Below are 11,831 nucleotides of genomic sequence, written 5' to 3' on the forward strand. Positions count from 1 at the left end.
GTGGTGGGCATGTGGAAGGTGTTGCTGGCAGTGGAGTCAGATACAATGGGACATATAAGCAGCTCTTGGATTGGCACGTGGAGAATAGTAAAATGGAGGGTATGCAGGGTAGACTGATCTTAGTTGGATAATAGGTCAGCACAACATTGTGGGCTGAAGGGCCTGTACTGTGCTGTACTATTCTGTTCTAGGAGTCCAGTATGATGACTGTTCAGAACTTGGGTAAAAAGCATTCTGACTTACAACTAAAATTGTTGCCACCTGCATGAGTGACTCCTTTTATCCCTATCTTCCATTTTGTTGATAGAGATGGCGTAGGATTTCTAAGGATGTTGCTTGAATGAAAGGTTTGTTTTTAAAGTAAGCTGGTTAGGCTTGGACTTTGTAGGAGGTTGAGGGGTGACCTTGTGGAGATGTATAAAATCATAGGGGCACAGATAAGGTGAATAGCAAAGGTCTTTTCCTAGGTTTGGGGAATTCCTAACTGGGATATATTTTTAAATTGAGGAAAAAGATTTCAAAGGGAACTAAGGGGCAACTTTTTAAGTGGTTAGTGTGGAATGAACTGCCAGAGGAAGTGGGTGGGTGCAAATACAGTTAAATGTTTTAAGGTACTTATCCAAATATATGAATAGGAAAGGCTTAAAGGGAAATGGGCCTGGAGCAGGCAAGTGGAACAAGTTTGGGGACTTGTTGGGCTAAAGGATGTTTTTGTGCTGAGTGACAGTAATTCAGCATATTGCCTGGTAATTGTGGATTTAGACATTGCTGGAAAGGAGCATAGTCAACTTTTTTAGTCTTGCATTACTCAGGACTGAAACACTAAAACAACTACTTTATAAGCATTAAAGGGTGCAGATTACTTGGACTTTGACGTGCTATGCAGTGGGAACTGTTGACTATCTTGGATTGCTGGTTAAAATCAAACCAGGTAAACACTGGTCAGCATGTTACCGTGTGATTTTTGAAGAGATTGGTTGTCCTTGTAACTTTTCCACCTGAGGAAAGGGCACAGTTTGTGGATATTTGTTTTGTCTGCATAGGGTAGTATAAGAATTGTGGCTTCTTGCACATACACACGAATCTCTCAGTGCAAACCTGAGTCCATAACTTTAGACTTGTAGAGTTATTCATAGCAATATAGAACATTAGATCAGGAGTAGGCATTATGTCTTTAACTCTGCTATTCAGTATGATCATCCAATTCAGCCCCCTGTTCCCACTTTCTTTCCATATCCTTTGATCTCTTTAACACTGCGAACTGTGTACCTCCACCTTAAACATATAGCGCAGGGCCAGGTTTATTGAGTAAATGTTGGTCTAGAGTAGCATCACCTTACAGATGGAGCACTGCATTGAGGTTTGCATGCACAGTTGGCCATTGGACAGTCAAATGCCAAGTTGTTTGTGCTGGTCTGCTGGTTCCTTGTGGTATACAGTCTATATATCTAGCGTTGGACTGGCAGCAAAACCTGTACTATTTTCATAAATTGAAGCTGTTGGTATTTGTGCTTTTGCTTTTACAGTCTGAATGCAAGCATTTCATCTGAGAATATGACACAACAATGTGGTACCTATGAACAGCTGGGTTATTGGCCCAACAACTTTAATGACTTTGCTGTAAGTTGCTGAATTCTATACTGGAAATTGATCCAGAAATGACTGAACATGCTTGCAGAGTATAATTTGCATGGCAGCCGTGAGGCTGAGAGAAGAATCAAGTCCAGCCAGAATGGCTACTTGTTTTTTTGCCCTTTTTGGATATGTGCTAATCTCCACCACCACCTAGGCTGTGAATGGCTGGGGAGTTGTAACAAAAATTGTTTTTCTTTATGGTAGGCTGCTTTGGTCACCCTCTGGGATCTAATGGTGGTAAACAACTGGCAGGTTTTTCTGGATGTCTTCTCAAGATATGCTAGTCCGTGAGTAAACTTTGATGTTCAGTTGGTTTGTGACGGAAAATGTTTTCATCAAAATATTGCTTCTGCTGAGCTACAGTTGGATTTGAAGAAATGAATTTATTTTGTTAATCCTCCAAGTTTCACAACCCTGCTTTTTATTATTCTGCTTGGCAAGAAAGCATTGAAACCATCCAAAATAGGACCAGGAGAAGGCCATTTGTCCACTCGTAAAGTTGTGGCTGATCTGATATTCCTCATGCCCACTTTGCTCCGTTTTCCCCATAACACTTGATATCCTAACAGAAATTCTTGATCAGTCTTGGCCTTGAATGTACTCTGCCCCTAGAGCTCTGTGGCAAGGAGTTCCAAAGCCATTTAACTTGGAAAAGGAATTCCTTTTCACCTTAGTATTAAATTAGTGTCCCTTAATTATGTAACATTATCCTTGGGCCCTGGACTCTACCATGAGAGGAAACATCCATCCTGTCAGCATTTTCATGTCAAATCTATCCTGAATTCCACATGCTTCAATGAGATCACCTCTCTTTTTTTCTTCTAATTTCCAATGTGTAGAATCCCAACCTGTTTAGCCTTTGATCATTAGGTAACCCTCCATACTAGTTATCCTAGTGAGCTTTCTCTGAACTGCATCCAATGAAATGATATCTTTCCTTTTTAAAGGGGCCAGTACTGTTCACAGTACATCAAATGTGGCCTCACCAGCACCTTGTACAGTTGCAGTAAGACTTTTTTCCTACCTTTGTACTCCAATACCCTTGAAATAAAGGCCACAATTTCTTTCGCCCTCCTGATTACCTGCTGTACCAGTGTGCTAGCTATCTGTTTCATGCACGAGTTCCCCTAAGTGTTTTGTTGCACCTTCTCTCCACTTTTATAAGTTCTTCTCTCCTTTTCAAAATGAACAACTTCAGGTTGCTTGGCAATAGGCTCCATTTGCCACAGTGGTGTTCCCTGCAGGTATTGGAGATGTTAGATATCTCCACACTCAGTTTACCCACTTTTGCACCATTGTAAACTTTTTTACCAACAGAGTTAACAGTTCTGGTCTTTAGTTTACCCATTATCTCCTCCTCCTCCTTTGGCAGAAAAATGTTCTAAATGTTTGACTCTAGGGAGTGTTTTCATTTATCATCCCTTACTGAGCATTTATATTATATTCCCTTTCAGTCTAGATTTCCTGTGACAAATAATCTCAAGTATGACATGCTTTTTTTATTGCTAATGAAAACTGCAGATCTTTTATCTTGGACTTCTCAGACCAATTCACAAGTGTACCAATGTGTAAGGAGCTTCATTTATACTGAATATGCTGATTCATGTTTTCAGTCAGCCGTTTGCTTAAAATTTTAACTGTTAGTCATCACCTAATTACCTTTTCAGTCAGTCTCTACTTTTGAGTCCACTTGCCAAATGCTGTCCCCCCTTGTATCTTGCAAATGTCCTGGTGATTGCAAAATGAAAAGCATTGACAATGTCTTTTTAGTGTTTCTATCTCAGGTGGAAGTAATATTGGGCAAGTCAGAGTCCAAAATGAATCAATTTTATTTTGACTTTTTATTGTTAACCACTGAAACATTCATGAGGCACCACCAATATTGTGATTTTTGTTTTAAATGAAACAGTAATGACATGATCCAAAGTTTACTTGAAATTGATTTTTGCCTTTGGGGTCTGATATTTGAAACAAAGGTAACTGGTACAAAGGAACAGCATCAACTTTGAGTTGGTATATTTCTTTCCCAAAAAAATTATTGCAGTTTAAGATTGTATCTGCAGATACATTTTGTTTTGTTGAAAAAGCCCACAACTTGTATACAGTCAATGTGGTGTTTTAAAAATTCCTACTTTAGAAATACAACCAGTTTGACTGCAGACTGAAACAGATTCTAAACGAGGCCTCACACCTAATGGGCATTGTCTAACCTAAAATGTCACTTTTTCTTTGCATTAATTTAGTTCTCCAAGGACCGTGACCTGGGGGGGGGGGGGGGGGGATCTCTCATTTACATATACATAGTAATCAGTTAAAACTTTCTACCTGACTGATTTAACACCATCTTAAGTGCGTTTAATACACCCTCAGTGATGTGACCCTTTTGATCTTAATTGTGTTCTGTGTGCTTCTTCCTCACTTCATCTGATGAAGGGGCTGAATCTTTGCTTTTAGTGTATTTTTATTACAACTTATCTGGTTAACTGCACTATTCATATTTTTGCTCCCTTCATGGTGAGGATGTACAAGACAATCACTGATTTCATTGCTCTCTATAGAGCTAGAACCTTACACTATGTAGAAGCACCATCTAGTGTACAGTCTAAGCATTAACGAACCTCCGCGATTTAAATTGTGCAAAGAAACTCCAGTTGACTGTAGATTGAGGTTGCTGAATGTGGCAGTTGACAAAATCTATCAAACTACTTTAGAATCAAACAGAAGCCTTGTAAGATGCAAAGGGCCAGACCAGCAGTTATTGCCCATGCCTAACTGCACTTGAGCTAAGTGGTTTACTGGTGGATAATCTGGGGTAAATTGCTATGGGCCTGGAGTTGCACTTAAGCCAGACCAGATAATGACATTAGTGAACTAGATGCTAGTACAACAATTTACTAGTGGATTCATGGTCACTGTTATTGAGGCCAGTTTCCATTTAAGATTTAGAAGCACCAGTTAGCAGCAGGCATTGGACCTTTGAAGCTGTTTTGCCATTCAAAATGATCATGGGTGATACTTCTATCATATTCCATGTACCCACTTTCTCACAATATCCCTTGATGCTTTTAATATCTTCAAGTTTATCAATTTTTCTTGAATATACTGTATGACCTAGACCATGTGATGTACTATAGTAGTGAGTTCAAAAGATCACCCTGTGAAGATGTGTTTCTTCTTCTTGGTCGTAAATGGCCTACTTCATAATCCTGAGACTGTGACCCCTGATTCTAGACTGTCCAACTAGTGGAAATATCTTCCCAATATCTGCTATTGTGGGCTTTGTTAGCATTTAATACATCTCAGACTGATCTCCTGCCACTCATGTAAACACTAACGTTTACAAGCTCTAATCCAGACAGTCCATTCAGTGTCAACCCAGTGAACCTCTGCTGCATGCTTGTTCTACAAGTACAGCCTTTCTTGGGATGGCAGACCAAACTCTGAATACTCCTAGGTGTGCTCCCACCAAGGCCCTGTATAATTGCACTACCATATCCTGACTTCTGAACTCAAATCTTCCTGCAGTGAAGGCTGGCATGCCATTTGCCTTTCCAATTGCTGTACCTGCCTGTTCACTTTCATTGGCAGGTGTCAAAGGTTCCTTCATAAATCACACTTCCTAACATGTCATTTTAAATGTCTGTGTTCCACTTGCATACAATTTCACATTTTATCCATGTTGTACTGTCTGCCTTGTATTTGTTCACATGTCCAACTCCTTGCATCATCGTCTCAATCTTTCCCAGTTTTGTGTGACCAGAAAACTTGGGAATGTTTCCAGTCTGTCAACCAATTCTCTTTCCATGCCAGTGTTATCCCCAATCTTAGTTGCTTTCATTTTGTCTACTTTTTAAAAAATGTGGGGGCTTTTCAAAAGCCTTGATCCAAATACACCTGCTGTCCTGCTTCTGCCTTATCTATTCTATTAGATAGCCCTTAAACTCCAGTAAATTAGTTAGGCATGATAGCCCTTTGATAAAATGATGCTGACATGTCTAATCCTGTTGATGTTTCCAAGTGTCTAGTTATCATGGTTTTGCCCTAGATTTGGTATTTTCCCCATAGTCCTGTTGGTCAGTCATGAAACACACCCTTCAGTCCAATTTGTCCATGCTGATCAGATATCCTAAATTAATGTAGCCCATTTGCCAGTTTTTGGCCCATATCCCCCTCAGCCCTTCTATTCATATACCCATCAAGATGCCTTTTCAAATGCTGTACTTATACCACCTTCTACCACTTCTTCCTCTGACAGCTCATTCCATATGCTCGCCACCCTCTGCGTCTTTAATGCCTTTTTAAATTTTTTCCCCTCTCAACTTCAGCCTATGCCCTTAGTTTTGCACTCCTATCCTTAGAAAAAGAAGTTGGTTATATCCCCCTCACAATTTTATGAACCTCTATAAGGCCACCCCTCACCCTCTGATACTCCAGGGAAAATAACTCAGCCTGCTTCTGTAACTCATTGTCCAACCTTGGCAACATCTTGTGTAAAGCTTTTCTGCACCCTCTAGTTTCACAATCTTTTCTGCAGCAGGGAGACCAGAGTTGAACTCAGTATTCCAAAAGTGGCCTAACAAATGTTATCTTGGATTCTCCAGCATCTGCAGTTCCCGTTATCTCTGATAACTAACAAATGTCCTGTATGGCTGCAACATGACATCCTAATTCTTATATGCAATGCTCTGTCAAATAAAGCCAAGTGTACCAAATGCTGCATTTGCTATTATTTTGTCTGTCTGCAACTCAACTTTCAACCAATTAGGCTGACTGTTCTGTTTGTTTTCCTCTTTTAAATAATGGAGTTATGTTTGACCCCCCCCACCCTCTGATTTGTACCATCTTCTCTGGAGTCTTCAGAATTTTGGAAGATGGCCAGCAATGTATGTGCTGTTTCCAAGGTTGCTCTCTTTAGTACTTTGGGTTGCAGACTGTCAGCCCTCAACCCTAAACTTGATTAGTTTTTTCCCCCACTAATACTACCTCTCTTAATCTGTTCTTCGCATTCAATAGAGCCTTGGTTCCCTAAGGTTTTCAGGAAGTGATTCTTCTTTCACGAAGACACAATTAAATGTTTCAACTGCCACTCCAGTTTTTCATTGCTATCACATCCAGTTATGACTAAGTCCCAATATTTGGAAAAAATATGGCAAATTAATACAAATGAGGCAAGAAGTATATTAATATGGGAAATGATGAATGGGCTGTGTCAAATCCAAGACTCAAGTCTGGAGGTTACAGAAATAAAGATGAAGGCTTTGTTTAGCTGGATGCAAAATTTTGAACCAAAACGGAGCTGATGGTTCAGGTAGTCCATTCATAAGTGTCACTCTTTTTGCTTGTTTTGCAAATCACTTTAAATCAGTGCCCTCTTCCTGTTCCTTTTTGTTTCCTTTTTGGAAAGGATTTGGAAACCTCTTATCAGATCTCCTAGCTCCCTTCTATCCAGGGAGAACAGCTCCAACCTCAGTCTATGTTCATAATTGAAGTTCCTCAACTCTGGAAACATTCTTGTAAAACACTTTTTCCATGCTTTGAATTTGTGGTATATCAAACTGTTATAATGAAATTCTGTTTTGAGTCAAATGCAACTCTTCAGAACTGCTTTGCTATGCCTCCTATACAAGTTATTGCAATTTAGTTTTCTTGCAAGCTGCTGTGTAATTTTTGTGGAGGTTCTGCACTGAAGTCTCTTGTAAATTAATAACCAGAGTTAACTTCAGAGTTGTACACAAGTGGATGTGATCTAGAAGTATTTTCTGCTCATGTGCTGGAGAGGAGTTACTGGATTGTAGAGTCTTTTAACTGTAACTGTAGTTTCCGAGATGATCACATTAAAGAGGACTTGTGTTTAAAAGATTTATGGAGATGGCTAATGTTTAAATATTCTGGGGAGAAAAATGTGGAGAAATCACAATCTTTGGGAAGTGTGTATTAGCAGGGGTCATGTGACCTTGTCCAATAACTTGTGTAATTGTACATACATACCACATCTTCCCCAGTTGTGCCAAGAGCAGATTGCTATGAAACAATCTAATGTACCAATTAGCCTGTTGTCTCGACTCTTTCATATGAATGTTTTCTTTGTATACAAATTGCTGCCTTTTAAGAATTTTCACTTTGTAAGCCACATTTAATAATGGATGGCGTCCTGCTTAATTTCTAAAGCCAGTCTTTTGATCTTTTCAGGTGGTCCAAACTTTATTTTGTAGCTTGGTGGCTGGTGTCCTCTGTCATTTGGGTTAACCTCTTTGTGGCTCTGATTCTTGAGGCAAGTATGGAGAGGCTTTACCAATTCCTAAGTAAACGCGAAAAAGCTGTTGTCTGCATAAACCCTTTATTTGCTCATGAAGTGCCTGTTGTAGCAGTTTGACTTCTAAAACTATATTTTCAACTAAGTGAGTTGTCTGCTTGCAAATGAATACTTGCCTTGGAACAGGAGGGGGGAAAATAACTTAATTTGTTATTGTAGCCCAAGATTTTTAATTGCACAAATCAGCCCCTGTGTCCTCCTCACCCTCTGGGCATGTCATTATTCATCTTTCTGTACTGGTTTTCTTATTCCCTTTTTTTGTAACCCTCCTGCTCTTCCATGAATACCAGAAGAGTTCTCTGCATTTGGTTGTGTTGCGATGTGTCTTTTCCCCACCTCCTGCAGTTAATTGAGTGAAGAGCTCTGAAATTAGCCAAACGTGTTGACCCTCATTGTACCTGTGTACTGCTAAATGTGCACACTTAGAAATTGCTGCAGGTTTTTGATTTTTTTTCTTCAAATAATTGCAGAATTTTATTCATAAATGGGATCGCACTTACCACCCATCCTTCTCTGATCAGGAGTCAGAATATCAGATGAGTGTGCAGGATATGTTCAGGTGAGTGTTTATCCACTTACTTGGACAGATAAATATTGTCACTGGAGTGCATTATTCAAACTTAAGATATCACTTGCTCCTTTATTTGATGTAATTATCTTTTTAAAAACCAAATCGTTGACATGGTCCACTAAGGATTACATAATGCTTAAAACTCACCTTATCCATGTGTATTTAAAATAGTTACATTGCTTGTTTTGCTAATTGCTGTGAATAACTGATACTTTCCAAAAAAGAATTGGGTCTCTTGGCCTGTTTCTTGACAATGAGATAACAAAGTGTGAAGATGGATGAACACAGCAGGCCAAGCAGCGTCTCAGGAGCACAAAAGCTGACGTTTAGGGCCTAGACCCTTCAGAGAGGATGAAGGGTCTAGGCCTGAAACGTCAGCTTTTGTGCTCCTGAGACGCTGCTTGGCCTGCTGTGTTCATCCAGCTTCACGTGTTATCTTGGAATCTCCAGCATCTGCAGTTCCCATTATCTCTGACGACATTGGATCTGTGTGCAGATCCAGTGATTTGGCAACATTGGCCATCTATGTTGTTTTTATCATTAATAGGATGAGGGTGTCAACGGCTGGGCAACATTTATTGTCCATCCCTCATTGCCCAAAGGGCAGTTTAGAGTCAACCACATTGCTGAGAGCCTGGAGTCACACATAGGCCAAACCAGGTAAGGATGGCAGTTTCCTTCCCTAAAGGACATGAGCGAGCCATATGAATTTTTCCAATATTCAACAGTGGATGCATGGCCATCATTTAGATCCTCCATTTCCAGACATTTTTACTGAATTCACATTCCAGCATCTGCCATGGTAGGTTTCAAACCTGGGTCCAGAATGTTATATCTAGTGATCTAGCATTTCTGATCCAGACAAATCCCTTTAAGAATCCTTTTGGAAAGAAGCTATATTGAAGGTCAAAGAAGACTTTGATTTTAAAGCTAAAACAACATGCTTAATTAGTGATAGACCCAAAATCTAAACAGCTCTTTGAATCTGCTCAACGTGAGTATCTTGGTTAAAAGGACTAAGTATGGCCAATATTTATCCCCTTGTATGCATCTCACTATCCATCCATCATTGTGTTGCCTGTAGTGGGAGCTTGCTGCATGCACTGTTTCTTATGTTTACTGCAATGGTTTGGCTTCATTGGTACTTCACTGGCATTAAGCATTTGGAACAGCCTGTAAACATGAAAATGGCATTATAGATTTAAATGTTTATAAAAGTGTTTTGGTAAGGTAATGTGACATGTAACTCTGGTGTCTGACCACTTGAAACTTGCTTGATTAACCCACCTATTCAGGGTGAAGTTCCTCAATTCTGAATTCTTAGTGAAAGTTTTCACTTTTTTCACTTTTTTTCATCACAAATCTACAGCTGCAATGGAATATTGAATGATGTAGTTGAACAGATGTAACTGGAATGGTCAACCAGGATTCTTCCTTTTGGGGACAATGGATCTTTTTTCTTTTGGGGGATGAAGATGGATTTTTCTTTTGGGGTGTGGGGAATGATTTTTTTTGGTAGAGCATTTGGGGGATGATTGATTTTTCAGCTAACTTACTTGTTTCATCTGTATCCTGCAATATTAGCAGGGGAAATGAGGCTTCTTTCCTTACCTGATGACTGCAATATTGTGTTTTTTGTACTTTAGTGGAAGCCCCCATGCATGCCCATGTGCATTTATGTGGGCTTGAAAGCATTAATACTGAGTGCCAGAGCACTGGCCATTCAAATCAGAAAACGGGTGAGCAGAATAGCTAAGAATCTTGAGGATTCAGACCAAAAACCAGATCTTCCTGATGGCATTTGATGTTACAATATGTGGTTTACTTTGTTAATACTTGTAGAGATGCAAATAAATTGTATCTTCTTTACCACCAAGTGACCCTTTCAGATAAACCAGAAGATTGCTATCCTCAGTCTCAATAGACCATGTGGGTCCTGGAGAAACCTGTACCTGAAAGGTCTTGGTATTCAGCTTCGAATCAGCAACATCCATTTAAATTAAAATTTGTTTTTGGTGTTATGTGTAAGATATTCTGAATTTGTGTAAATAAAAGCTGTACAGATGACTAATTTTGGTTTGTGACCCTGATTCTTCAACTTTTGTCTCATTTGATTATTACTTTACCTTTCCAAACTACCTTTTCTTTTGTTTTGAGCAAAACGAGTGAAATGCGATCCATCCCCATTGATTTGAGAATTTCTACATTTGAGGCGCTTGTGTTCTTTAGCAAAGACATCTCTGGTCTAATTTTGTTCTTCCCTGAATTTTAGAGATGATCTAGAAGAACCAACTGAAGATGATTTGTTGGAGAGACTGCGACAGCATCCACACCTTCATCTACCGAGAGGGCCCATATAGTTACAAGGATTGTATCCAAATGCTTTCGAGACTTATGACTCCTCATCCAGGGCTTGCAATGAGGGTGCTTCAAATGGGCGCTTTCTGATTGACTGCAATTATTTTTAAGATGCACAAAAGGGAAATAACTTTGAAGATGCCAGTAGCACGAATGGACCAGAAATTTCTTTGAAGTACCACATGCTTTGTATAAAAATGCTATTTAACTGGGATTGCCTTTTAAAGTTTAACTTTTTCACTGACTCTTAACACTGAGTTCCTATTCCAGATGTTTGCTGCAAGATGAGTAAAAACTGTGGTTATATATTCATAAACCTAAATAGTCACCTAGAAAACTGAATTAAAACAGTCCACATTTTTACTGTACCTCACTATTTTACAGGTCTGGTTTTTCAGGTGCTCACTTTTAAAATTGTATCTTAAACACTGAAGCTGGTTAGTTACTCTGAAATCAACAATCTATAATTTTGCACTATCCCAAACCCATTTGTTAGTTTCTATATGAAAGATACTTTATTAAATGTGATGCCACTCAATTGTTTCTGAAACTTGGCCAGTGGCAGAATGAGTTATTTTTATGATGTGAAATAAAGAACTATTTTTTTCTAAATGTGGTTGTAAAGTGTTTAATTATGAAGTGGTTTTGATTGTAATGACTAGGCTTACAGGGAAAGATATATCTAGGCATGCTTTCATATAATGGTATCTGCTGAGAATGTTGCACAGAAGTCCTCCGAGCTGCACAGATGGGCATAAAATGAAATCGGTAAGCATTTTTAGATGTCTTTGATATTAAATTCCTTTATGGGCCATCTCTGGCTTTGTGGAAACTCCCAGTGGGAGTAAGTCCGTTTAATGTGGTCAAGGACTGATGTACAACAGAGGACGGTAGAATTGGTGTCAAATGGAGGTGTCTTTAGTAATGCTCTGTAATTTAGTGGGACACAGTGGT

At 39.2% G+C, this 11,831-nt stretch overlaps 1 protein-coding gene across 1 annotated transcript in view; it reads left to right on the plus strand.

Moving 5' to 3' along the window:
- Positions 1-11,458, plus strand: part of tpcn2 (two pore segment channel 2) — a 57,782-nt gene extending 46,324 nt beyond the window's left edge. The window contains exons 22-26 of the mRNA XM_059652198.1: positions 1,527-1,620; positions 1,840-1,922; positions 7,825-7,906; positions 8,419-8,507; positions 10,792-11,458. Coding sequence (XP_059508181.1) covers positions 1,527-1,620; positions 1,840-1,922; positions 7,825-7,906; positions 8,419-8,507; positions 10,792-10,879 — 436 coding nt within the window. The 3' untranslated portion in view covers positions 10,880-11,458. The remainder of the gene's footprint in view (positions 1-1,526; positions 1,621-1,839; positions 1,923-7,824; positions 7,907-8,418; positions 8,508-10,791) is intronic.
- Positions 11,459-11,831: the final 373 nt, after the last annotated feature.

This window comes from Stegostoma tigrinum, chromosome 17 (assembly GCF_030684315.1).
Source record: "Stegostoma tigrinum isolate sSteTig4 chromosome 17, sSteTig4.hap1, whole genome shotgun sequence".
NCBI lineage: Eukaryota > Metazoa > Chordata > Chondrichthyes > Orectolobiformes > Stegostomatidae > Stegostoma > Stegostoma tigrinum.